Below are 27,897 nucleotides of genomic sequence, written 5' to 3' on the forward strand. Positions count from 1 at the left end.
ATAGGTGACTACTTTGGGCTTTTGTGAGTCATAAGCGATTTCATAAAATAATCAGAGGACTGCCTGATCTATAAATAGTGTACTTATAGGGTAATCTGCATATGTAATGCATTAAGTTAAGGGACACCACCTCAGTTTCACTTAATAAGTGATGGTCTGCCCATATATTTTGCATATACAAATTATTAAGTCATTCAAAGTAATGCCAGTGTAGATTTTGGAGGCTCAAATATCGCTGTTGCCTTTTGTGAACCTTTTACTTTTAGGAAATACGATAAAATCACCATTATAGGAGTGTGAGGAAAAACTGATGATGTATTTATGCCTGCATCGTGCTTGGTTCAGATGTTTCTATTCTCCTCGGGTTGCTCTTCTGAGCATTCCCAATTTCTTCCGCTATTTTAATATTGAAAACGTTGCCAGATCTATATGTGGCAAAGGAACAACATCTTGTCAACAAATGATTCCCCCCCTCCATGAATCAAGGTCCATGAGGCAATGTAGTGTCCACAACTGAGTCCCAGATCTGTAAACGACATTTTTTTAAGCCTTTGATCCTTCGTTTGTAAATGCTTGGTTCCTTTTAAGGATGATCAAGGCCATACAAGAGACCCAAGTCTATACAGGCCAAGGTGTTTTTTTTTTTTTTCCCAATACTCCACGCACGACTCAGCAACCCTTTTAAACTAGCTGGATGATACTGACTTGAAAGGCTTAAAACCTCCATTTCCTAAAACAGGTCAATAAGCAGAATAGGTGTGCTCCCTGTGCAGAGTTGAACACTGCATTTTAATGCTCCGTTAAGGCAGCAACCTGCAGGCCCCTAGTTTAGGGACATCTTAGCACGAATAAAGGCTCCAGGACTATCCTTTAGTAAAAGACACTGCTCAGCGAGGAGCCAGCTTTTTTTGTTCGCGCCACCTGAGAGGACAGGAGACTCAGCATCACTGCAAGAGAAAGGCAGCTTCCTTGTGACGTCAAATCAGCGGGCTCTGGCCCGGGCTCTAGGCCGGTTCCGGTTCCCTGGCTTTCCGGACGCCCGAGTGCGCGAGCGCGGCGCCGTACTGCGCGTGCTCCGCAGAGGGACGCGAGAGGGTTGGGTCCTGCTCTCCATGGTGATGTCTGATTGGCTGGCGTTGTTCTGGGGGGTTCCCTAGCCCTTTCGGCAGGGGTAAAACAATAAGAGGGGGCGGCGGCAAAGGGGGCGGGACGTCCGTGTTCTTGTCGCTCGTTGCAGCTTTAGGCTCTGGGGAAGAAGCGGCTTCGAGGGGCCCGAGCTTGCAGGTCTCCGGATTCCCAAGCCTCGGGCTTAGACGAGGAAGGAGAATCTGCTGCGGCCGATTCCGCGACACTCCTGACCTCCGCGCGACGTGCCCGCCGCCGCTGTTGGTTGGAGGTGTGTACGGGGGCCGAGAGGGGCGGTCGGTGTGGTGGTCGGCAGGGGACATTTCACTCCGCTCCCGCGGCTCGCAGCAACCGTCCGGTGTGTGCGCTCGCTGTCTGGGGTACCGCGGCAGAAACATTGTTCTCGCCGGCTGCCTACGCCAGCCAGAGTGCGTGCGTGTGTGCCGAGCCGAGCCTTTTCTGCAAGGTGAGCGTGAGGCTGCGTGGGGAGGAAGATGACCCGCGCGCGTGGTGCAGAGGAGGGCACAGGTGGGGCTGGGGCTTGCCGGGATGAGGCTGCTCGGCGGGACCCTGTCCGCCGCAGCTCCAGGAGCGCGCCGACAGGCGCCAAGCCGCGAAGCCGGCCGGTGGGCTTCTGCAGACGCAATTTCAGGGTGGGAAGCCCACCAGCCTGGCCCCCCGCTGGTTTGCGGCCCTGGTTCCCGGTCGTCGCCCCGCCCGTGGGGGAGGGGAGGGAGGCCGTGTCGGCGGAGGCAGAAGCGACGCAGATGCGAAAGTAGCGGCCTCCGGGCACCATTTCTGTGCCCGGAAACTGAATCCGGGGTTGAAGGTGGCCGCCGCTCCGCTTGCCGGGTGCTCGAACTCCCCCCCCCCCCCCCAATCATCCCGAACATGTTCTGATACCAGGGCTGTAAGGAACGAAGACTCTCCGTCCTTTTTTCTGCAGGCGATCTCCAGTTGCCCAGGGGGGAAAAAAAAAGACGTTTGAGTGTTTTCGGAATGGGTTTCTTCCCCTCCACACACTTTTTTTTGGTAGAGGGTGAGGGGAGAAGAATGTAAGTTTCCCTAGATGGTGTGGGTTTTGTTAGTGGAATTTGATCGAGGTTTTCCTGCGTCTCTAAGAACCGTTTTCTTCAGGTGTCCCTATACTGCTTTGGGGTTATAGGGTCGTGTTCATAAATTTTGCTCCCAAGATATAACTGATTTTTAATCGAGTGTATGAGGAGGTGCCTTTTGCCTCCTTAAAAACAAAACACGTGCACCAAAGCTGAATCAAGAAAAATTGCCTTTCTCCCTCCGGGTATGATTGTTGTGCTATTTATTAACTTGAGTTAAGGTTTCTGGTTTTTAGATTCTATACACCATACCTCGTTCGTTGCAAGTACCCAGTTCAGGGAACCATTAACTGCAGTTAAATGGACGCACTAGAATAGATGATAATAATTTCTTGTCCATATTTGGCTGTTAATGTAGCCCTAGGCTTGTGAACCAAAGTTTCTAGGTAAACACTTGCCTTTGGCAAAACCAGTGGTCCCTTTCTGGTCTTCAGGTTCAGGCCCGGTGTTTTCAGCACTCGGGAGACAGGCGGGTAGATCTTGTGAGTTCGAGACCAACCTGGTCTGCATACTTAAAAACCATCCAGGCTACATAGTGAGATTCTGTCCTTGTCGTCCGCCCACCCACCCCTCCACCCCCCAAAAAAAGAAACAAGTTTGCTCAGTTTGGATATTAGGACTGAATATTGTCCCTTCTTAGGAAGTTTTAAGGCCATGTGTTTCTTTCCTTCTAATCTCAGTTGTGTACAAATTATTTCATTATGAAACATCAATTATGAGAAGGGCTTCAAAAATGTTTCTTGGTGGCTTAGGTTATTGAACATTTAGAACTGGAATAGTGCTGGGCTTGGGTGTACAATTTTAGTTGAGCTCCGGATGCAGAGGCAGGAAGATCTCGAGTTGAAGGCCAGCCTGGTCCACAGAGTGAGTTCCAGGACAGCCAGGGAGGGCTACACAGGGAAACCCTGTCTTGGAAAACAAAACACAAAAAAACGAATTGAAATACTAGTGGTGAAAGCAAATCCGCAGTGGAGTGAATTAGACACTAGTGGAATGGGTGACTGGCTAGCCCAGGAGCAGATGATGACGTCATTGGATAGTTCAGTAAGTGAAACTGGGTAAGATCCTGCACTTCAGGTTCAAGGCACCAGCATACCTGGGTCATCGGAAGTACCCAGGCCCTGCCACCACTCACTGCAGTCTGGGGGCTGCAGCTGAGGCAGTTTGTTGTTCAGCCGTTGGTCTGAACCTCCCACAAAATTAATAGCTAGACTGAGTGTTAACTTAGTGACCAAGGAAGCTGAACTGTTAGGCAAGTTCTAGCTTTGAAGAAATGGTTGGCATTGTTTTAGCAGGGAATGTTAGCTGTATTTGCCTTAGAGATTAAATAACAAAAATTCAATATCAACAACTGGAAATTTACAGATATTCATAATAGCTTTTAGATTCTTGGCAGCAATTTATGTTGCAGAATTATTACCCACTATTAGAAGTTATTTTCTTAGTTTCCTAAATTTTTTTCCTATGTTTTATGTTGAATGGATATGAAGAAGATGATGGAGTGACACTTCTTCAGCGTTTACACTGAAGCCCAAATTGGATGACTCTGAATGGAAAGTGGGCGGATTTTAGTTGACCTGTGCAGGATGGTGGTGGCACTCAACTTTAATCTCGGCTCTTGGGAGGGAGGCAGAGGCAGGCAGCTCTCTTAAGAGTTTGAGGCCAACCTGGTCTACAGGAGTAGTTTCAGGACAGTCAGGGACACAGAGAAACCCTGTTTTGAAAACAAAACAAAAAACAGCAAAAAAAAAGTAAGTCTTTAATGGTTGCACTTCATTGGTAGATATGTACATAATAATCAGTAAAGCAATGTTTCTTTCCAAACCCTCAGCAAAAGAATGTTTTGTGCATTGGTTTATTGTAATCATCTAACTTGTGGGTATTTTATCCTGGCTTGTTGTAGTACTAAGACTGGGAAGATCTCTTGTGTTGCTGTCACACACCCCCTCCCCCCCAGTTTAAAGTACACTGGAAGTTGGATTTGCATTTTATTACTGTATTTATTTGGTTTCTTGGGGCAGGATCCCTGTTTAACCCAAACTAGCCTGACATTTACTTTGTGTCCTAGGCTGATCTGGAGTTTATAGTAACGTCCTACCTTTGCTTCCTTGGTGCTGGGAAGTAGAGGTACAGGCTACCGTGCTTGGTATGAAAATTGAACTGTAAAGGTTTGTGGTTTTTCTAGACAGGGTTTCTCTGTAGCTTTGGAGCCTGGCCTGGAACTAGCTCTTGTGGACCAGGCTGGCCTCGAACTCAGAGATCTGCCCACCTCTGCCTCCGGAGTGCTGGGATTAAAGGCATGCACCTCCACTGCCTGGGTGAACTGTAAAGTTTTTAAGGACTTATTTTTTTGTTCCTTCTAATTATGTACTTGCATGTGTGTATATGTGTCTGTATAAAAGGTGATCGATCCTCCTGGAGCTGGAGTTAAGGCTGATTGTGAGCTCCTAAATGTAGGTGATGGGAAGAAAGAACACGGAGCCCTCCAACCCCTAAAAATTGAGTGGCGTTTTTGTTTGGCTGGTTTTGTTCGAGTCAGGGTCTCGCTGTGTGTAGGCCAGGCTGATCTTGAATTAAGAGAGATCATTTGTTGTGGCAGACCTTGGATCCAAGTTCCATAGTGACAGAAATAGAATGTTCTGGATAAAACAACTTTTGTTCTCAACCCTCAAGATAAGGGGACAAGTGCTGAAGTACAGAAAGACGCTAAGAATGGACAACCATTAAGAATGGCTATGCCGTCCCACGAAAATGGTGTATTCACATCATGTTCCCCTCTCCCGGTATTTTGAGGCAGTGTCTTTGTAGCCCTGGCTGGCTGACTTAGAACTATAGACCAGACTGGCCTTCAACTCAAGAGATCTGTCTTCTGTCTCCTGTGTTCTAAAGTCAGTCCGGCCCCTTCCTCCCCCTCCTCCCACCCCAGACAAGGTTTCTCCCCTTAGCTCTGACTGTGCTGGAATTTGCTTTGTAGGTCAGGCCGGCCTTGAACTAGCAGAGGCCCACCTGTCTATTACCTGCTTACCTCTAGGTCTCCTGAGTGCTGGGATTAAAGGCTTCTGCAACCATGCCTGCCTCTCATTATGCTTTAATGTTTCCTGAGTCCCCTGTTTCCTTTACATTTTGAATAGGGAGGGTTATATTAACTTCATTTACAGAAAAATGAAACTGACACCCAGAATGCAAAGAGATAAAGGGCCTCAGTCTTTGTTCCAAGAACAAGAATTTTGTGTCACTGTGACTCTCAGGAAATTTGCTTTGGGTCAGGTGTGGTCGCTCAGGAGGCAAGGCTAGGAAGACGGGAGTTGGAGGCCAATCTGTTCTATAAAGTGAATTCTGAACAGCCAAGGCTGCTTAGAGAGAAACCTTGTCTCAGAGGAGTAGCACAACCATTTCTGCATACATCACCACCACCCAGCATAGCCATTCTTAATGGTTGGCCGTTCCTGGTGTCTTTTTGTACTTCACTTGCCCCCTTTAGGGTTGAGAACAGAAGTTGCTTTATCCATAACCTCCTATTTCTATCACTGTGGTACTCTTACCCAAGGTCTGCCACAACAAATCTGAATTTCTTGTTCTAAAAGTGTGTGGCTAGTATTGTTGTAGTTATTAAAACCTTTTAGATGAAGACCTTCAGAAACTTTGGAAAGTTATAGTGTTGAATGGAGCTGCCATTTTAAAATGGATCTAGTCTTCGAGTCAGTGAGAATGGGCCTTGGCCTGAGTGAGCCCTGCAGAGGGAGTGGGAGTAAGCATCCTGTCACGGGGAGAAGCTAGGGCCAAGCACGGGCAGCCTTTGATAGCAGCTTCTGGTAAACAGGCTACAGCCAGTCGGAGACATTCTTCCCATAAATAAAGTGGTATGCATAACCTTCCAAGGTTAGCAGTTTATCTGCATTTCCTCCTCCTTATCTAGGTATTTTCTTTGATATTTTAAAATAAAAAGTATGATTTATTTAGAAAAATTTATTTGTTCTCTCCAAGCATTGAAATAACTACCAAAGAATGACATAAAATTTCATGCAACTAATTACAGTGAGTGGGGTGTGTGTGTGTGTGTGTGTGTGTGTGTGTGTTTTAATGCTTTTAAAGATTGGGGATACTGAAGATACAGACTCAGTTGATAGAGTGCTTACTTAACACATGCAAACCCCTAGGTTTAAATATCTCTGTTCTGAAAGCTGGAATATTCTGAAATTTGAAATGTTCAAATAGTTGCATTAGTAGTTGTGGCTAGGTGTTTGTGTTTAAATTTTGATTTTTTTTTTCTAAAGAGTTAGCCATTTTATCACTAATAAGGGAGCACTGTGTCCTTAGTAAGAATATGGAGAGAGACCATTTAAGATAGCTCTGAAATTAATGAGAATTAACTATTTTGGATAACATTATCTACTGTAATCTGCTCTAATAATTTTTACTATTTGTAGTGGATTCTTAAAATTAATTGCATTCTTTAGCTCATCATATACATTGCCTTTTTAATTCATGAAACCGTAAGTTAATTTAACATTTTATTCTAGTCTTTTCAATGTCTCATTTTATGGTGCTGTAGGTTCTAGCCCCAAAGCTTTTCTTTTACTGTGCATCGATGTTTTTGTATGTCTTGTGCCTGCAGAGGGCAGAAGAGGACATCAAACACACTGGAACTAGAGCTGTGCGTGGTTGTGAACTGCTGTGTGGTTGCTGGGATAGAACAGCCAGTGAGAGTTCTAACACCAACCCATTTCTCCAGACTTTCTGTTCTTTTTCCCCAGGACAGGGTTTCTTTGCATGACAGCCCTGGCTGTCCTGGGATTAGCTTTGTAGGTGAGGCTGCCCTTCATTTACAGAGATCTGCTTGCCTCTCCCTCCCGAGTTTAAAGTTTCTTTCCCTCCCAGGAATTAAAGCACCCTCTCTTGTTCTTAGTTTTTTTTTCTCTACAGAACTGACCATTGTTGTTCAGCATATTTGTTCCCATCCCAACTTCCTTCATTTACCTTTACTGAGTAATTTCTAGTGTAATTAGACTTTAGCCACTACAGATACATTCTTGCTACTGTTGGTACTGAAAATGGGTAGTGCTTAGTTTAGTGATGTTATGCCAGGCATGCTGCTTTACCTAAGCTCAGAATTTAGGCTACCTGGGCAGAAGGATTGTTGTGCGTTTTCAAGGCCGACCAGTCTTAACTAGACTCATTCATTGCCGTGCAAAAATCTGTATTGTTGAATATTTTCATCCCCATCAGCAGGGCTCACAGTAGGCAAGTTAGCTAAAGTTCCTGACTCACTTCCATGCTTTTAATCTTTGCTCTAAAACCATTTTCTCCTTGGCTCCCCTTCTCCTTTTAAGACCCGCCTAGCTCTGTAGACCCAGCTGGCCTTGAATTCCCGGAGATCCACCTGCCTCTGGCTCCTGAGTGCTGGGATTAAAGGTGTGCTCCACTTCCGCTTGGATATTTTTTTTAAACAAAAAACAAACAAACAAAATCCAAAAAAACAAGAGGCAGAGGCAGGTGGGTATCTGAGTTTGAGGCTAGCCTGGTCTGCAGAGTAAGTTTTCAGGAGAGCTAGGGCTGTTAAACAGAGAAAGCCTGTTTTGAAAAAGTCCCCTCCTCTCTTAAAAATAAATAAAATTTGTGTATTTGAATATTTTTGCTCGTATGTGTGCCACACGTGTGTGCCTAGTGCTCTTGGATCCCCTGAATTTTAAGAATTTCAAAGTTACTGTACATTTTGTGACATTTAGACAGCATAAGCTATAAGCTATAGATTTCTTCCCCATCTTTTGAAAGTATAGTACAGAAAAGAATTTGGTCCATCATGTGTGTCTATGAAGATTTATTTCATGACATTTTACAAAGATGATTTAATAGCTGTTTTCTTGTGTTTTCTCCCCCAGCATTTGACATTGTGCAGCAAAGAAATGGTTATGGAGAAGCCCAGTCCGCTGCTTGTGGGGCGGGAGTTTGTGCGGCAGTATTACACTTTGCTGAATAAAGCTCCCGAGTATTTACACAGGTAAAACTTAGACATCACCTTATATTCTCTTGGCATGGCCACCTTTTACTGATAATGTCTTTGCAAACAGGAAGCACATCGTATTGTAGTATCATAGCACATTACTTACACACACATACCCCCTCAGTATTTCATATTTCATCATACTAATGAGGGGCTTGGCTTACTAATGGGTTCCAGTGAGCAATTATAAATCAGTAAGTTAAATTTATCTTTTTAAGTTCATATAGTGTTGGGGAAAAACTACTGTATACCTGTGAAAGTTTGTCTTCCCATCTGAAAAATAGTATTGTTTTGTGAGGCACTGTTAGTGGTAGCCTTGTTCGCTATTTTTCCAGAGATTAAAATTAAATTCGTGTAGTGTGTAGCTAGTTCTTGCCAAATCCCATTCTTTTGGCTGCTGTACTTGTGAAGCTGAAAGGTGAATGAGACGGTTGAAAGATGAGTCCTACGATGCTGCAGGACAGGACTGAAATAATACGCTGTTGTTACCTCCTACGGTCGCTGCTGCTGATCTGTTGTGCAGGTCTTAGGTTAGCTTTGGCAGGTCATACTGCTTGACATGTTGGTACTCTCTTAGGAGTATGGGAGAGGATTGTACTCACTTATGCTGGGTTCCCTTTCTGTGAATTCTTTATTTTTCCATTTAATTTTATGCTGGTTTTAATGTAGGTACTTTGGTTATCTCATTTTTCATATTTGACAGCTGAAGCTAATAATTCAGCATCTTTTTTGAAAAGTAAGATTAGAAATTAGGGGGCTGGAGAGATGGCTCAGTGGTTAAGAGCACTGCCTGCTCATCTAAAGGTCCTGAGTTCAATTCCCAGCAACCACATGGTGGCTCACAACCATCTGTAATGGGATCTGGTGCCCCCTTCTGACCTGCAGACCTGCATGTAGGCAGAATATGTTATACACAATAAATAAAATTAAACCTTTAAAAAAAAAGAAAAAGAAATTAGGATAAATAAGTAAACAAGCTACCCATAGCCAGTTTTCAGCATTGTGCTGAAATGAGGGGTATGTAAAATATTCTAATTCTCTCAATACAGAGCTTTTTTTTTTTTTTAAAGACTGAGTGATATTTGAGAGTGAAAGGGATTATTAGGACCTTTATATATGAGTTGATCTTTCAGAATATCAGTAGTCTGTTATTGAGACAGGGTTTCACTATGTGGGTGTGACTGATTTGGAACCAGGTCACTGTGTAGAGTGGACTGGCCTCAACTTGCCCCCCCCCCCCCCCCGGTTCTGTGCCCTCTTCCTCATTCCCCACCATGCCCACTTGAGGCAGTGTTGATTTGGTTTCACTTCTGTGAGGTCTCTAGTTCTGGCTAGCTAGTATAACTTTCAGGCTAACAACATGGCACAGTGGGTAAAGGCATTTTTCCGGTAAAGACTTCTGCTCAGTATTCCATCAGAAAAGTGGAAGGAGGCTTCTCACGGGTGTCTTCTGATCTCCACACAAACACATGTGTACATGGATATCCACAAAGTAAAGTGGTATGGATTCCATATTATACTAGCATATTTAACCACTTTTCCTTTTAATAAAACTTTAGATTTTTTAAACTTTTCATAAGGGGTTGGAAGATGACTTGGCTGTTAAAAGCTCTGCTGGTCTTGGGTTGCTGGCTAGAGGCTGATTCCCAGCGCCCACATTTCACTCAGAACCATCTGTAGCCAGTCTCATGGGGTCCTCTGTTCTCTTCTGGCTTCCGAGGGTACCGGCCACGCACATGGCATGCTACATCCAGGAAAAATACTCATACGAATAAACCTAAAGAAAAGAGTGAAGTTTTTAATATTTACTCTCCTCCTCAGACAGTCATTTGTTTATGTCCCTTCATCTCTAATTCACTGATGTGAATTTGAGGCAAGCTAATTGAGCATATGCCTTGTCACACAGAAGCTCTGAGGATTCTGTGGGCATTGACTTCGTTAATCCTTACAGCAGCCATGTATTGTTGATGAGGTTGAACTCCGTTAGCTGTTGAACCTAGTCTATTTGGCACCAGAACTCTAGTGGCCCCATGCCTTCCTTGATGTGTCTGTCAATGGTTTTGCAGGTTTTATGGCAGGAATTCCTCCTATGTTCATGGTGGAGTGGATGCCAGTGGAAAGCCCCAGGAAGCAGTTTATGGCCAAAATGTAAGTTACAGATTATCTGTTTTCAAGTATCTTTGAATTAAGGCAGATTTTAAAAAGTAGCCATTCTGTACTCCTCACTGGGTTTCTCTAGTGTGACCCTTTGCTGTAAAGAGTTAGTTTTAGTAGAAATGTATTACTGATTGATGTATTTAAATGGACAATGTGGAGTGTTGTATTTTATATGTGAAGTAGTTGAGAAGTAATTGCTTCATAACTTGATGGGAAGAGCAGACTTGAAGAATCTGGGGCTTTGGTTTGGGCCTTAGCAGGAAACAGGAAAAATTTGGATATAAAATACAATAGTAAGGTAAAATTAGGTGTAAGGTCAGAAGGCAGTTGTCGCAGTTTGTGAGACTGATTAGCTGGCACAGAGATGAAGGGGATGGCTACCTAACACCCAGACTACAACCCAGTATCAAGATGCATTCCAGTTTCTTATAGAGAGGTTGTTTTAAAGATGGTAGTTGACAGGCAGTTTGATTGTAATACATAGTTGCCTAGATTAATGCAAAACAGGCAAATCCTGAGGAAATAAGCGGTGGGTGTACATAGAGTGATGCAGTTAATGTGGCAGCACGCATGTTCTTATTCTCTTCACATCTTTTCTCTGTAAAGGATATACACCACAAAGTGTTGTCTCTGAACTTCAGTGAATGTCATACCAAAATTCGTCATGTGGATGCGCATGCAACCTTGAGTGATGGCGTAGTTGTGCAGGTTATGGGCTTGCTGTCTAACAGTGGGCAGCCCGAGAGGAAGTTTATGCAAACCTTTGTTCTGGCTCCAGAAGTAAGTTCATTTCACTTAGTTTGTATTTATGTGATTTATGTGTTAATAGTTTGTTGGAATACTAAAGAGTTCGTACAGGTTTGGATTTCTTAAAATAAGTGATATTTTGATTTTTTTTTTTTTACTAATTTTTATGTGTGTGGGTGTTTTGGCTTTATGTCTGTGCACCATGTGTATGCCTGGTGCCCTTGTAGGCCAGAAGAGGGCATTGCATACTCTGGAACTGACATAGACAGTTGCCACGTGGGTCCTCTAGAAGCAAGCCCATGTCCTCTAGAAGAATCAAGCTGGCACCCTTACCCTCCAGATCATCTTCCAGTGCTTTCACCTTTGTTTCTTATGTGTTTGAGTGTTTTACCTGCATGGATGGATGTGTGCCTAATGGCCATAGAGTTGGGAAAGGGTATTAGATCTCTGGAACTGGAGTTACATAATGTTGGGAGCCACCATGCTGGGAATTGAACCTGGGTCTTCAAAAGCAGCCAGTACTCTTACTACTGAGCCATCTCTACCGTTTGCTCACTGGTCTCTTGGAGAGATTTGATTAGGTGTGTTAATACAGCTTGTTCATACACTGTATGCATATGTGTACTTTAAAGTTAGATGCTGAAATGTGTGTGTAAGTGGATGATAGATACAGAAGAGAGGATTGGTGATGTGGCTCATGGTTTTGTTTTTAAGACCCTGAATTTGGTCCCTGGGACCATAAGACAAAGGAAAAACCCTACATGATTATAAAAATATTGAATTGTATTTCAGAGGGTTTTGAAAAGATGGAAGAACTTTATGGATGCTGTTTGTTTTTTGAGAAGAGTTTTTAATTGTACTGTTTTCTTATTTTTAAGCATTAGAACACATATGATGCTGGGCTTCATTTTGACTTTTTTATATGTGTGTATTACTAGTATTGCGTTTACTTAACAGAATCTGTAGCTCAGCTGATCTGGAACTTGTGGCCCTCCTCCTTTCTCAGTCCTCCAAATGGTGACGTTACATGTGCTAGCCACCACACTCATCCAGTGGTCACTTGATATTTTTTCTAGTTTTCTTTTGTGTTAACGTCAGAACTTACTCAGCTTTGGTTGGTTATATTTAGTCCATATTATTTCTGTAGTACTAAAACTGAGATTGCATGTTGTTTTTCTATAGGGATCTGTTCCAAATAAATTTTATGTTCACAATGATATGTTTCGTTATGAAGATGAAGTATTTGGTGATTCTGAGCCAGAACTTGATGAAGGTGAGCTTCACTCAATGTTCTTTCGTTCTTCTTCTCACAGGAATTTCTATTAAGTATGAAGCTTTTTGAAATTTGTCACTTTTATTTTAACTGAATCCAACACTTTTACCCCCCTTTAGTTCTTGGTAAAGGAAATATGTGTGTACATGAAATTATGTAAAAGTCAAACCTAGGAAGTGTGTGTTTAGGCGGCATGTCTGTATAGATTCCATACTATACTACAGAGTTTGGAGACACAAGCAGTTTTATCAAAATGAACTAAGTGGCATAGAGCATACTTATTTTCCCTTTCTGTTGCCTATCCAAGCTTTGGCAGTACTGTAGGTACTATATTGATCAGCCACTGATAAAAATACCAGTTTGTTTTTCTTCTCTTCATTATTACTACTCTTATAGATATGACAACAGAAGCAATGGTTTTTAGCTTCTTTGCAAGCTTTTCCTTTCTTTACTAATAGATCTAATGAAAATAAAGCATAGTAATCAAGTTTTGTCCTGCTTGTGGGGATCGGGGAGTGTTTCAGTGAATGGCTGTCTTTGTAAGTTTACTGACTTTGAAGCTTACACTGAAAGATACTGTAGTGTGTAAGTATGTGAGCCTCTCTCACAAAGATGTGGTGCGTTATGTATTGTCAGAATCAGAAGACGAAGTAGAAGAGGAGCAAGAAGAAAGGCAGCCATCTCCTGAACCTGTGCAAGAGAATGCTAACAGCGCCTACTATGACGCCCATCCTGTGACGTAAGGCTAGCTAGCAGGTGCAGGCCTGCATTTGCACTGACCTGCAGTGTAGTTAGTGCTTCTAGGGTTATTGTTAGAAGTTAATGTTTTTTCTTTTTCTTTGTTGCTAGATCACAAACCCCTGACCTTTATGCATGTTAATTATGCCCTTGGTCACCAAACTACAGCCTCAGTCCCTGGAAATACATTTTTGTTAAAACAGGATATTTAAGCCAGTATTTGGTTATTTATGACATATATCAAGATACTGGTTTGTATCAGAGATGTGGTTGATAACAGATAGTAAAGATTATTTAGGACAATACACTGAACTGAATTTTTATAAACTAATTTTTTTAAGAAACATGGTGTATAGGGGTCAGAGAGGTGGCTTAGCCAGTAAAGGTGCTCACCTTCAGCCCTGGTGTCTCAAGTTTCATTCTTGAGTTAATATTGAAGGAGATATGTGACTCCCTAAAGTCTTCTAACGTCATGCATTGCTCCTTCACACTCTTATTAGAAAATAAGCATAGGATTTATAGTTCTAAAATAAACATTGTGGGTAAAATGGTGGGGTGTGGCTGTGGTGATGGCTCAGCCTTTAAGAGCACCCACGTGGCAGTCTGTAACCCCAGCCATGGGATTCTGATGCCTCCTTCTGACCTCCAAGAACAGTACATGTAAGGAAACACCCTTACATGCAAAATAATACCACTTTTAAGCATTGGGGCTGAATTTGATGGTGTATGCCTTTAATCTCAGCTCTCAAGAGAGGCAGAAGTAGATGGATCTCACTGAGTTTGAGGCCAACCAGGGAAGCATGATGAAATTCTGTCCCAAACAACAAAAACAAAACAGACAGAAAGCTGGGATTTGACTGTATTTGTCTTTGGTAGAGAAGTTTTGCTAGTATATGCACTTGGATCTCAGCCCTACACCACCTGCACCTGAACACAGAACAGGTGACAGCTGTTAGCTTGGAGTTATCTCACTGGACCTCCTCGTGACCTAGATGTTTTGTTCTAGTAATGGCATAGAGGAGCCTTTAGAAGAATCCTCTCATGAACCTGAACCTGAGCCAGAATCTGAAACAAAGGCTGAAGAGCTGAAACCACAAGTGGAGGAGAAAAGCCTAGAAGAGCTGGAGGAGAAGTCTACCACTCCTCCTCCCTCCGAGCCCGCCTCTCTCCCTCAAGAACCACCAAAGGTGAGATCACAGGAACTTTGCAGACCTGCAGCCTCACGTTTTCATGCCTGGTGTCATTAATGAAACACGACTTTGGTTCTGTTATTTGATTTAGTAAGCTATACTTCCATGTATGTGAAAGAAGCTGGAGTTTCTGTTCTGGGGAGACTTCATGGTTTTTCTTCACCCCAAAAATATTCCTAAGAATGAAATTTATCATAAAATTACTCTTGTTTGTATGCAGTGTTGAATGACTTACATGAAATGACTCAAGTCCATGTATGAGGCTTTCAGTTGCTCATCTCTTCTGATGCTCCAGGAGTCATGCAGTGTCCCAACTGAAGTTGCTCTGTGAGAGATAACCTGTTTGTGATTTAAATGGGATCAGTTCCTTATTATACTAATTCTCTTGTAGAGATGTGACACCCATAGTATACCATGTTAAACCTTTTTATCTCTGTGAAGTAGAAGGTTAAAGTATATTTGGGCAGTGAGAGAAGAGTAGTAGAAGAGTCCTTGTTCAATTTGTGTCTGTTAAGTTTCCAACCAGTACTCTGTTCTCTTCTATTCTTCCCCTTCCCCCAACACTGTCACTCACACATCCTGTCTTCCCCCAGAAGGGGAAGGAAGTTCTATCTGGTTCAGATTTTATAGCATGTTTAGTTGATAGTGGTTTTGTTTGCCACTTACTCATATAGGAACTTGGTGTGGTTTTATTTAACAGTTGAGACAAAACAGTCGTATCTTGCATAATGAGATGTTGAGAGTTGGCACACAGACTGGCATGTGTGTGTGTGCCTTTCTTCTAGGAGTCCATCAATATAAAGGAACAGATTAGAAATGAAAACAGATTATATATTTGGAAGTTTCCCTGTAGGAATGTTGGTGGTTTTCCATGATTAGTAGTCTAGGTCTGTTGCATTTCCTGCAGGCTTTCTCCTGGGCTTCAGTGACCAGTAAAAACCTGCCTCCTAGTGGTACTGTTTCTTCCTCTGGAATTCCACCCCATGTTAAAGCACCAGTCTCACAGGTAACGATCTGTGAACACATTGGATTGTATCCTTGTTACATTTGCCAATTGCTTAGTTTTATACATTTTTAAGTGAGTCAACCAGAACTATGGATTAAACATACAAAAATGTATTAAATGTCAGTGCACCCACTTTAAATGCCAAATCTCGATTAATCTTACAGAGGTGGTATTTGGGGTTTGGGTGTGTGCAGTACAGATTAAGTTGGTTTTATTAATATAAGTTGTCATTTTAAAGGCTTCTTTAAAAAAATACTCCATTTGCAAATTTTACATCTTAGCAAGAATATTAGGTGAGAAATTTGGAAAGGCACAAAGTAGAAAGACATTTAAAAATCATTGTTCTAAAGAAATAGAATATTTGTGTGTGTGTATATATGTATATAATATATCACATGTATATATTATATATGTATATTTACATTGCCTAAACTCAGTCTGTAAGTGGTTCACACAATTTAATTGAAGCCTGTACCAACTTATGACTGTAGTGTTCACCTTAACTGATCGTTTCAGTATTCTGCTTTTTGTCTGTTTGTCATCTTACCATTTCAGAGCTTTCCAAAACTGTGGAAGTAACACACTATTTATGCTTGCTAGAAGTTTAAATTAAATTTGAATTAAGTTTATTGGCATAGTAAAGATCCAGTTTTCCCCTACATTTTGAGTTGTTTCGTTTTTCTAGAAAATGGTTATTGTATACATTCTTTAGATGCTCTACCACTAAGACATTGAGGTTTTAAAAGCAGTGATTATCTTGTCCTCATGATGTTTCTGCACACAGTAATCTATAGACTACATGGTACCAAAATACCTTTGTGTTTTTTTTTTCTTCTAGTTACATATTTAAATGTGGCTGCATTTGATCACAAGCCAAAATTCCACTTTAATTATTAGTGCTTTTCAAACCCACCTGGAGAAAAGACAAGTGATTCGGGACTTGTAACCCCTGCTTTCTGTCAGATTCCCCGTTGTAGTCTTTGAATGTTGTTTCAGAGATTTGGTGACGCTTGGTTTATTTTTAACTGACTGTATTTTGTGTATCTGGGTGTGTACCTTGTGTGTGCAGTGCCCTCAGAGGCCAGAAGAGGGTGTTGGTTCTTTTGGGTGTGGAAGTACAGATGTTGTGAGCTGTAGTGTGGGTGCGGAGGATGGAACCTGGGTCACCTGGAAGAACATGGCTTAACTCTTAAGCCATGGATACAGCCCAACACTTATTTTTATTAGTTAAATAATAATAATCTTTCATTTGTCTTTCACTAACAATTTTGTGTTCAGCTTGTTACATTCACTTTTTTAGGGGGTGGGTTGGGACAGGGTCTCAACTGTGTATGGCCCTGGCTGGCCTTGAACTCACAGAGATCTACATTTTAGAGACAGGAAGGTTAGGGTCCCACATAACTCACCCATGTTTGGACGGCTGAAATATAGTCTTTTGAATTTATGTAGGTACACATCAACTACATATGTGGTTTTACATGTGTACATTTTTCTTAGGACTTTGTGGAGGGTAATGTGTCTTTATATTTATACCAAAGAAGGGTACTATGTATTTAAAGTATGTCTTAATTACTAGATTCTAGACTCTTTGTGCATCTTACATTGGAGTCATATTTGAAGTTATTTTTATTTTCCACTCCAATAAGAAATGTTTAAAATTGAACTTTAAGGGGCTTGAAAGATTGCTTAGTAGTTAAGAGCACATTATTACTCTTTCCGAGGACCTGAGTTAAGGTTCCTAGCATCTACGCCGGGTTGCTTACAACTCGCTGCCTGTAACTCCAGGGGACCTGATGCCTCTAGCGTCGCTTGTGCACATTTCACCGTCCAAGCACACACAGATACATTAGACTTTAAGAATATCCTCATGTCTTTGTGCTATGTCTAAATTTGTGATATTTCCACTGGGTTTAGTAACCTTCAGCTTTTTTTGTTACTTTTGAAGAGATTTATTTTCTTATATTTTAAACTAGATTATTTGGTACAAGGAAGTTAAGTCCACTTTTAGGGCATTGATGGCACTGAGAGGTAGGTTGGTGGAGTTCTTGGGAAGACAGTTTTGCTGGAAATGAACTGGCTCTTCTAAGTAGCTTGTGTTCAGTGAAGGACTGCTTTTTGACTTTATTTGACCGTTTTTATTTTATATTTTGTTTGACATTCATTTTCTGTACGATCATGAAGTTAATTTGAAAGCCCTAATACTATGTAGGATATTAGCCATTTCATCTGTTAGGAATGGCTAGTTTCAATCATTGGACATGAAGAATTACAAGAACATGATAGCCGGCTTAGTTGGCATTTATTTCTTAAAAGGGGAACGGTTCTTAGCTTTTTCATCTGCTTTGCCTGCACTGGTATTCTGTCTACTTCCAAGACAGATTTACCAAATCAGTGTACAAATTATTTATAAGCTGGGAAATCATTTCTTTTTCTCTTTTTTTCATTGGTTTTTCGAGACTAAGTTTCTGTGCAACAACCCTAGCTATCCTGGATCTAGCTTTTGTAGACCAGACTGGCCTCTAACTCACAAGAGATCCGCCTGCATCTGCTTCCTGAGTGGGGAATTAAAGGTGTGTGCCACCAGTGCCCAAAGATAGGAATACTTTCAACTTACTTTAATTTTAAATTGTTTTAGGAATCTATTTTGGTAATACGTTTTAAAATATATTAAGGTTGGAGCAGATCCTCAAGTTCTTTGATAATACTTAGATCGAGTTGTCGTTTTCCTGAAAATTGTAAATACAAGGTATTATTTGCTATTTTTTTCAGAAAAGATACATTTTTATCAGTCTGGGTGGTTTTTGCCTGTACACATATCTGTGCACCATAAATGTTCAGTGCCTTTAGAAGTCAGAATAGGGCCTCAGAGACCCTAAAACTGGATTTATAGATTCCCGCGTGGGTGCTGGGAACTGAGTCGGTTCTCTGAGAAAGCAGCAAGTGCTCAACTGCCTAGCCCTTCCTCTTGCTTTCTCTCTTCCTTCTCTTTTCTTTCCTTTTCTTTTCTTTTCTTTTGAGATAGGGCCTCACTGTGTAGCTTTGGTTGACCTGGAACTCTGGCCCAGGCTGACCTTGAATTCATAGGATTCCATCTGCCTCTGTTTCCTGGATGCTGGGATTAAAGGCTTGTACCGTCATTCCCAGCACACATTTGCCTATATATCCAGTAAGTTTGAGTAGAGTATTCTTAATTCTGATGGATATGCAAATTGTACTTCTAAGTTCTGCTTTAAGGCTCTCTTAGTGGATTTGAGCATATATTTCTAAAGATACGCTTTTCTGGGCATTACATTTTAGATTATTTATGTACTGGTAAACTCTTATGCACAGTTAACCTCATTGTCAGGTATAGAATATTCTGAACCAGGAATTGCTGAGCTTCTGTTCAAGCACCGTGCTTGGTTCTTTCTTTTTTAATTAATTAATTAATTTATTGTGTATACAGTATTCTGTCTGCATGTATGCCTGAAGGCCAGAAGAGGGCACTAGACCTCACTACAGATGGTTGTGAACCACCATGTGGTTGCTGGGAATTGAACTCAGGACCTTTGGAAGAGCAGGCAATGCTCTTAACCTCTGAGCCATCTCTCCAGCCCCCCGTGCTTGGTTCTTTCAGTGGTGCATGTCTGCAGTCCCATCAGTGAGGAAAGAATTGTTTAAGATCAAACTGGACTGGGATTGAAGAGATAGCTGGCTCAGTGATTAAGAGCACTGACTGTTCTTCCAAAGGACAGGGGTTCAAGTCCCAGCACCCACATGGCAGGTACAACTGTCTGTAACCCTAGTTCCTGGGGATCTAGCAACCTCACACAGAAATACAAGACATGTAGGCAGAATACCAAGGCACATAAAAGTAAATTTTAAAAAAAAAGGCTAAAAACCCAGTTCTCTCCAGGATTGCCCCTTCCTGTATATACAAAGCAAGATAGCTAGATTGGCTTCATAACAAAAATGAGAACTAAATCCTTGTTGTAGATCTCTGTCTGATCTTTAAGTCACAGAAATGCCCTTGGCTCTGCCTCCTAAGTGCTGAGATGTGCTACCACACCCAGTAAAATTAATTTTGTTAATAGGCAGATTCCAGGACGTGTGATCTCATCTGGTGGAAAAATAGTTTACATAGGAAGATGTAAGAAGTAGGTAAATCTTTAAATAATTGTTAATGTTGTAATATATATATATCATGGTTACAGTAGCTGCTATCTAAATGGGCAGTTTTGAAAGAACCATAGTACTTGCAAATTAGAACGTCCCAATTAATGAAAAATTGAGTGCTGCTTAGATCAAGGTCCTCCTCGATAGTTGAAGTGCTGACTCTTAGTTGGGGGGTGTCCTTTGAGGATTCATTCATTAGTTTTGTGTTTTGCTTGGGCCATAAATCTTTGGGCAGTAGAAAGCTTGCAGGGTTTGAGAATGCTGTCGTGTTAAGTGTGCGTGGTATTTATCGTTTACAAGATTTCAGTGTATCTAAGTCAGCAGTTGACAAAACAGTCCTGTCACTTCCCACCCCATTTAGGGAGGGTCAATCCTTCCTAATGGGCTTCTTTGACTATTTGAGGTGTTATATGGAAGCTCTTGTTGCTTTTATTTTTGAGATGTGGTCTTCCTGTTTCAAGGCGGTTTCAAACTTGAAATCCTACAGAGTGCTGGGATTATAGGCACTTGGCACCGTGCTAAAGGGTTATGTGTTCGAACTATTAAAATATTGGTTTCAAGATTATGGGATGGAGTTAGGAGATGTCATTGTCTGAAGGTAGCAACTAGATATTTATTGAGGAATTATGTGTCTTTATTCTTGTCTTTATAAGAAAGCTTTTAAACTTTGTCTTATGTATGTATATGGAGTTGCTCATCCTGCATTTTGTGATTTCTGTAGCAATAACTTATGCTGTTTCATTGTGAGTATAATTTGAATTTTAAAGAGTGTTTTGTGCAAAGGCAGCTCAGTGTGAATTCTACTACAATCTTGTGACAAAATTAAGATCTACCCTACAGTCCTAGCTTGGTACAGAATAGTTTTTTAAAAGTATTTTTCAAACATAGAAAATTAGGTGAAAACACCATAAACTTAATATCATTATCCTTGCTAGTTGCTTTGGTTGGCTTTTCCTCCAGTAGAAGTTATTTCTTTATAATATAAAAAGTTTTAATAATTTTTCCATTGTATTTTAGCCAAGGGTTGACGCTAAACCAGAAGTTCAGTCTCAGCCACCACGAGTGCGTGAACAGCGACCTCGAGAGCGACCTGGGTTCCCCCCTCGAGGACCAAGACCAGGTAAGCTCAGCCCTTACATGGCCTTCGGATGTATTGGACAGTTGGAGGCTAAACGTTAAAAACTGTATTGGGTTTTGTACCTGGTTCGAGTAAAGCAGCGTGTTCCTATCTCTGCACAATCTGCTTAGATAGCCTGGGTTAACAACTTTTTTTTTTTTTTTAGATTAAATTTGAGTCATTCTTTATTCAAAGTTAGGAAAGAAAAATTTCTTTTTAACCATAAATGAGATAAAATGGAGTTAAATAAGGTAAATTAATTTTTGGCCACGGCGTATAGGATGAGAGAGACTTGATATTTGTTTGCCCTTTCAGTAGAGCCTTCCTATTTATTTTCACTTTTTTTTTATGAGAAAGTAATTTTATTAAATTAAAAGTTTCCATTTCCGCCCCTCCTCCCAACACCCTGCCACTCCCCCCACTCCCTCTCCTCCTCCCTCTCCATCCCTAAGAGCAGTCAGGGTTTCCTGCCCTGTGGGAAGTTCAAGTTCCTCCCCCCTCCCTCCAGGTCCAGGAAGGTGAGTATCCTAATAGACTGGATCCCCAGAATCCAGTATATGCAGAGGAAACAAGTCCCAGTGTCATTGTCAATGGCTTTTCAGAAAGACTCCGTTCCAGCCACATTCAGAGAATCCGGCTACATTCAGAGAATCTGGTTGGATCACGTCCTCGTTCAGTCCCAGTCCAACTGGCCTTGGTGAACTCTCATTAGATCAGTCCCCTTGTATCAGTGGGTGATCACATCCCTCGCAGTTCTTATTTCCTTTTTCATTTTCTTCATCCTTCTGCTCCTCATTTGGACTTTGCGGGGCTCAGTCCGGTGCTCCAATGTGGGTCTCCGTCTGTATCGCCATCCATCGTCGGATGAAGGTTCCCTCTGGTCTTGCCTTCTTTGCTCACGTTCTCTTTCCTTCTGCTTCTCGTTTGGACCTAGAGAGTTAAGTCCAGTGTTCCGATGTGGGTCTCTGTCTCTATCTCCATCCATCGCCAGATGAAGGATCTATGGTGATAAGCAAAATATTCATCAGTATGGTTATGGGCCACTGGGTTAACAACTTTGAAGAGAGGATTTGTCACCTGTGGAGAGTTTTTTGAAGGCATAAAACATTTGCTTGTTGTGGCTTTAAGAATTCTAAATTGAACTTTTAGTGACCAGCTCACCCTACACTTTTTTATCTCTTCAGGAAAAACACTGATTCCTCTTAAATTCTATTTTTTCTTAACTTTTCATCATTAACTAAGGTGTTAACTAATATGGTTATTTGAATTCCCTGAGAATTTTAAGAATGCTTTTGGAGGTTGGAGAGATGGCTCAGTGTTGAAGAGTACTGGTTGCTCTTCTGGAGGACTGGGTTCAGTTTATCAGTACTCGTGTGGCAGCTCAGAATTGTCTGTAGCTCCCATTCTAAGAGATGAGATACCCTCTTTTGACCTCTTTGAGCACCAGGTATGCACTTGGTGGTGCACAGACATATAGGCAGGCAAAACACTAAGACATGTATAAATAGGGGGTGGTGGCACACTCCTTGAATCCCAGCACTTGGGAAGCAGAGACAGGTGGATCTCTGTGAGTTCAAGGCCTTCCTGGTCTACAAAGCAGGTTCCAGGACAGCCAGGGCTGTTACACATAGAAATTCTATCTTTTCTTAAAAAAAAATGCTTTTGGATGTTCGTGCATGTGTGTGTCTCAAATTTAGAAATGTAATTTATGATTAAAGTAAGTGAATTCCAGTGTTCCATTTGGCAGCCTGTATTAGCTTTGACCTTGACTATCATGATCTTGATGACATCCCTAAATCTGAGCTGCTCATTCGTTTTTTCCCCCCTGTCTATTTCTTTGTTTTTATTAAGCTATATATTTTTCTCTACTCCCCTCCCTTCCTCCCCATTCCCTTCTCCCCTTTTCTCCCTCTCCTATGGTTCCCATGTTCCCAGTTTACTTAGGAGATCTTGTCTTTTTATACTTTACTTGTTAGATTAGATCCATGTATGTCTCTCTTAGGGTCGTTTTTGTTGTCTAGGTTCTCTGTAGACTGTTTTCTTTGCTTTATGTTTAAAAACCATTTATGAGTGAGTACATATGATTTGTCTGGGTTACCTCACTCAGTTTGTTTTCTAGATCCATCCATTTGCCTGCAAATTTCAAGATGTCATTTTTTTTTTCCTGCTGTGTAGTACTCAATTTTGTAAATGTATCACATTTTCTTTATCCATTCTTTGGTCGAGGGGCATTTAGGTTGTTTCTGTAGTAGAGTTTGAAGTCAGGGATTGTGATGCCTCCAGAAGTTCCTTTATTGTATTGTTTTCTATCCTGGGTTTTTTAGCTTTTCCATATGAAGTTGAGTATTGTTCTTTTGAGGTCTGTGAAGAATTTTGCTGGGAATTTGATGAGTATTGCATTGAATCTGTAGATTGCTTTTGGCAAGATTGCCTTTTACTCTGTTAAGTCTTACCCAAGTGCTTGGGAGATCTTTTCAATTTCTTCCTTCAAAGATTTAAAGTTCTTGTCATATAGGGTTCCTTCCATTTGTTTGGTTAGAGAACTGCTCATTCTTTTTTTTTTTCCAAGTCATTTTAATCTTTAATAACCTGGCATTAATTCAAAGCATGAAAAACAAAGTTAAGATCGTTTCTTTTACAGGAGATGCCCATTATGATAGACTCAATCACATGATAAGATAGGATTCCAAGCAGTACGGGAAGGTGTCACTGCTCACGGATTGATACATTTGGTTACTGATAATCGGCCTGGGGGCGGGCAGCAGATGAAATTAACGAACTCTCAGAGAATAGGACGCGGTTGCTGGGTCATGAGCACCTTGAAGCGTATTTGTCGTCAGAGGAGAACGGAGCAGAGCAAGTCTGTTGTCCCATAGAATCAGATTTTTTAAACGTATAGACACAATCTCCCTGTTTGTTGAGTAATACTGGAGAAACATGACTTTAGTATCTACTTTTTTCCTGTCTTTCAGGCAGAGGAGATATGGAACAGAATGACTCTGACAACCGGAGAATAATTCGTTATCCAGATAGTCATCAGCTTTTTGTTGGTAACTTGCCTCATGATATTGATGAAAATGAACTGAAAGAATTCTTTATGAGTAAGTGCTTAGTTTTGCTTTTATATTAGATTTACTGTATTTCAGACCACCATAGTTGCTCGCCGGGGCTCAGTCCTCTCCTGCCTGTGGTCCTGACCTGCCCTCCATGAGCAAGAGAATCTGGACTGGTTGGGGGTGTCCTGTCCAAGTGGACCACAGGACTCCACGGTTTTCAGTACAACAACTCCACCACCTAGCATGCCTTGAACATGAAGGTTCCCTTTATTCTTGAACTTAAATACAGCTTTTTAAAAGGAAGAAATAGGTATTTCTTTTCATAGTGAAGCCCAGTTTTTAAATTACTTGTCTCTATATTGTATCTCCTGCTTCCAGTCACACTAGACTTGGTCTGAAGGGAAGAGATGATAACATGATCCCCAGTGACTGCTGAGTCTTACATTTAGAACTTGAAGACTTGCTGGTAAAGACGGGGAAAAATTTTTTTGTCTTTTTAAAACTTGACCGGTAGTGTTTCCTTCTGAGGACTAGTGACCCACGCCTGCCGCATTTTAGGGGTCTGAGCTGAGGTCCTCCTGAGCAGGTGGCACTTGAAGAATCACCTTGTTTTATTTTCAGCTGGATGAGAAGCATTTAAAGTCACTAGAATGTTCTGTTAAAATATTTAACCCTTGGTGTAATGTATATTTTCACAGGTTTTGGAAACGTTGTGGAACTTCGCATCAATACCAAGGGTGTTGGGGGAAAACTTCCAAATTTTGGTTTTGTGGTTTTTGATGATTCTGAACCAGTTCAGAGAATCTTAATTGCAAAAGTAAGTGAATTACCGGGCTTAATTCAAGATTTTCCCTTTTGTAGTACATAGTATGAATTGAAACATTTTAAAACCATAAAAATATTTATGGTAAGCTAAAAATAGTTAATTATGAAATGGTATTTATGCAAAGAATGAATAAAGAGGTCTATTGTGTTTATCATCTTAAATTTCATTTGTTCGACTGAAAAAGGCCAAAATTTGTATATCAAAACTTTGTTAAAGTTTCTTATTCCTTAGATTTTTTTAAAATTTGTATATGCAAATTAATGTTTATTCTTGTGTATCCCACCCATGTTATTTTTCTCCTTTTTAAAGCCAATTATGTTTCGAGGAGAAGTACGCTTAAATGTGGAAGAGAAGAAAACGAGAGCTGCCAGAGAGCGAGAAACCAGGGGTGGAGGTGATGACCGCAGGGATATCAGGCGCAATGATCGAGGTCCTGGTGGTCCACGTGGAATTGTGGGTGGTGGAATGATGCGTGATCGTGATGGAAGAGGACCACCTCCACGAGGTGGCATGGCACAGAAACTTGGTTCTGGAAGAGGAACCGGGCAAATGGAAGGCCGCTTCACAGGACAGCGTCGTTGAAGTTCCACTGTGGGCAAAGTTTCGGCAGTGGTACCTAACTCATCGTGTTTGCATTCTTGTTAAGTTTTTTTGGCTTTTGGAATGTGACACAGCCTTTTTGATCATTTCTTTGATGTGAAAGCATCTTTTGGTTATCAGTTAAATTGAAGTGGACATTATTCCCCCAATTTCACAACAGGATTCATATTGTTAATTTATAAATCCAGACTTGGAGAATTAAGGACTGAGAAATGACCATATCTTAAACTGTCTACAACAAAATGAACTTTAAAGGATATGCCCACTGAATTCAGGTCATTTGAGTTTTTGTTTTTGTTTTTTTAATCCTCTGCTGCACATTTTGTTTAAGTGTTAACTGTTTCTGCTCTTAATGTTGGAAACACAAATAGTGCAATTTGTGCAATTGGAGAATCTTGCCTTTTTTTTTTTTCTTGGCTTCCCCCCAATACAAACCAACAGAAACTTGTTATGTATTCATCAAAATGCACTATCAGGTACTCTGAAGTCATTAACGTTGACATCTGCTCCAGGAGGCAACAGGGAAAAATATCTTTCATCATCTTTTCCAGTAGAGAATAGTTTGTGAAATGATGAGGGCATTTTATCTGCTTGCTGTGACCAGCGTGTGCACACAAACCTTACTTAACAAGACTGCAAATATTACAGAAGGAAATCATTTAGTTATGAACGAAATAACAAAAATGAGAACCTCAAATGCTGTGGTCTTAAATACTAGGCCAGATTTAGCGGCTCCTTATTGTAAGAGTTTCGACCTGCCCTCCTGAGCACAGGGATGGCTGGCTGCTCAACACACTCCTCCTCCTCTTTCCTTTCTTTAAGCTGTGGACAGTGAAAACTGTTTCCTGTATTTTTGTTCTCTGGTAATGTAATAAGCATGATGGTGCCTTCTACAACATCATTCCAGTCTCGCTGGTGATTCTGTGCAGTGTGGTTATCGGTTGCTGCGCTGCGAAGCCAACCAGCTGCAAAACGTTGAAGAAAATCATTGATGTATAAAAATTGCAGTATCTTTAAAATCAGTAAAATGGATGCTTATTTATCTTGTTCTTTAGTTAACAACTTCTATGTTCTATGTGGGAGGGAGTCTTGTGTGTTTGAAGGGGGCGGAAGTCAGTTATTTGAGTAAGTCTAGTTGACTTTTAGCTCAAATGTGAACTATAAAACGTTATCACTTAATGCTTGGAAAAGTAAAACAACTTGATGTACATTTTAGTCACATTTTAAAAGCAGTCAGAGTCCCCAAAATGGCAAGTAAACTTACGTGAGGATACTGCAGTTTTCAGAGGGAAGAATGGCAGTTCTGAAGATTTGGGGGGCAGGGAACTGTCATTCATTTTGCACAATTCTTGAACTGATGTCAGCACCCGAATGACTCCTGAATTTAAGTCTGGGACGACATCTTTTTATTTTTACATGAATCTTTAAACAATTCTGTGAGCAAAGTTTCTAGCTGCTGGATTTATTGTGTCTTTATAGCAGGTTCCAGTAAACCACAAGAATGACAAAGGTTATCTGCTTTTATGGTTGGGACAGTCGGTGTGTATCACATTTCTGCTGTTTCAAGCAAGAAGCGGAGTAAACAAGTGTGACCACTCAAAGCTGCTTGTTAGTTAACATGGAAGACTTCTCCATTCTACCTTAGTGAAAACAAACACACACTTGACATGGTAGCCAGTCGGTTCTGAACTATGTGACTGTTTGCTAGTTAGTAAACCGTTTTTGTCAGCTGGGCAATATGGGTAAAATTTATTGTCTCTTTCCCCTTTGAATGAGGTCTTCCATGTTTGAGGAAATGTCTTGCACTATTGCATATATTTTGTGGACACAGATTTTTGTAGTTTCCATTTTGGAAGGCTAAGGTTTTTTGTTTGTTTGAAACAGTTTTACACTTTCTAATGTATAGTACTTGAAGTTCGTACTAGAGAATTACTCTGGAGTTTTGAAACTTTTATCCAAACTACTTTGAAATAAGTGGCTTTATTGTCAGCGGTTTTCCCCTAAGTGTATTTTTCTTTTGTTCTTATTTCCCTCTTCCTATTGTATGTATGTGTAAATACTTGCACACACATAAAAACACGTGGACACAAGCATATATATTTCAATCCAGGATATTGCCCTGTAACCCATAGAAACTGTTATGGCAACGAAAGACAGAGATGTTAAGTGTGATAGAAAAGTGAAGCTCAGAGCCATTTAGCTTCATCTAGCCTTCACATACCACAGATGAGACATGAACACATCACACGGAGAAGTTTACATGGTAGCTTCACCTGCAGAACTGTGGACTTTGAATATTTTGTCCCCTTTTCAGTGACAAACTAAAACATTACTCATCTACCATTTCTGTTATTTTCTGATTTATTTTATTTTGATGGTAATATTCTATCCTTATGACACTATTGCAACCAAATTGGCTTTACCATCTTGGCTTTAGTAGGTATAGAGGACAATGGATTACCATCTTTATTTTGTAATGTGTTAAGCATTATATGCTGGTAGAATCTAGTTTAATTGTTTCAAGTGGAAAGTATTTTTGAGTTTCCATTTTGAATGTGTTTGGACTAAAACAATAAACTACTGATGTCTGCAGCATTTATCTATGTCCCTAATTTAATCTGAAGTTATATTATCCTAAATATTTTCTCCCAGTTGCATTTCATCCAGTCTGTATTAGAAAAACAGTTTGGTACATAAGAAAGCAAAACATTTAAATAATATTGGAACATGTCAGTGCTGGCCCAGACTATTTTGATATCCCTAGTTTACAAGTAAAAGAATGTCCCAGCAG

General features: G+C 40.9%; 1 protein-coding gene, 1 non-coding gene and 1 pseudogene across 3 annotated transcripts; 2 read left to right on the top strand and 1 right to left on the bottom strand.

Annotated features, from left to right (window-relative positions):
- The first annotated feature begins 1,197 nt into the window (after positions 1 to 1,197).
- Positions 1,198 to 27,705, top strand: G3bp2 (G3BP stress granule assembly factor 2). Of its 2 annotated transcripts, XM_048425529.3 has the most exons (12): positions 1,198 to 1,396; positions 8,120 to 8,238; positions 10,308 to 10,389; positions 11,005 to 11,178; positions 12,328 to 12,418; positions 13,055 to 13,157; positions 14,163 to 14,343; positions 15,254 to 15,352; positions 20,525 to 20,627; positions 23,597 to 23,725; positions 24,379 to 24,497; positions 24,816 to 27,705. In XM_048425529.3, the coding sequence occupies exons 2-12, from the start codon at positions 8,144 to 8,146 to the stop codon at positions 25,086 to 25,088; spliced, it is 1,449 nt and encodes a 482-aa protein (XP_048281486.3). In that variant the 5' UTR covers positions 1,198 to 1,396; positions 8,120 to 8,143; the 3' UTR covers positions 25,089 to 27,705. The 2 variants fall into 2 exon arrangements, with proteins under 2 accessions (XP_048281486.3, XP_048281511.3); XM_048425554.3 differs by lacking the exon at positions 15,254 to 15,352 and having other exon boundaries at positions 1,199 to 1,396.
- LOC125394683 (H/ACA ribonucleoprotein complex subunit 3 pseudogene) lies at positions 23,407 to 23,563 on the bottom strand (annotated as a pseudogene).
- LOC125396442 (small Cajal body-specific RNA 23) lies at positions 23,781 to 23,908 on the top strand. Its single transcript, XR_007230806.1, has one exon.
- Positions 27,706 to 27,897: the final 192 nt, after the last annotated feature.

The sequence above is a fragment of the Myodes glareolus genome, chromosome 8 (assembly GCF_982192425.1).
Source record: "Myodes glareolus chromosome 8, mMyoGla1.1, whole genome shotgun sequence".
NCBI classification, from domain to species: domain Eukaryota; kingdom Metazoa; phylum Chordata; class Mammalia; order Rodentia; family Cricetidae; genus Myodes; species Myodes glareolus.

What these genes read in the sequence shown, in the direction of transcription:
- G3bp2 (XM_048425529.3), top strand. Translation starts at nt 8,144, where the DNA reads ATGGTTATGGAGAAGCCCAGTCCGCTGCTTGTGGGGCGGGAGTTTGTG. An exon ending in AAGCAGTTTATGGCCAAAAT is followed by an intron (nt 10,390 to 11,004) that starts GTAAGTTACAGA and finishes TTCTCTGTAAAG; the next exon opens with GATATACACCACAAAGTGTT. An exon ending in ACTGAAAGAATTCTTTATGA is followed by an intron (nt 23,726 to 24,378) that starts GTAAGTGCTTAG and finishes ATATTTTCACAG; the next exon opens with GTTTTGGAAACGTTGTGGAA.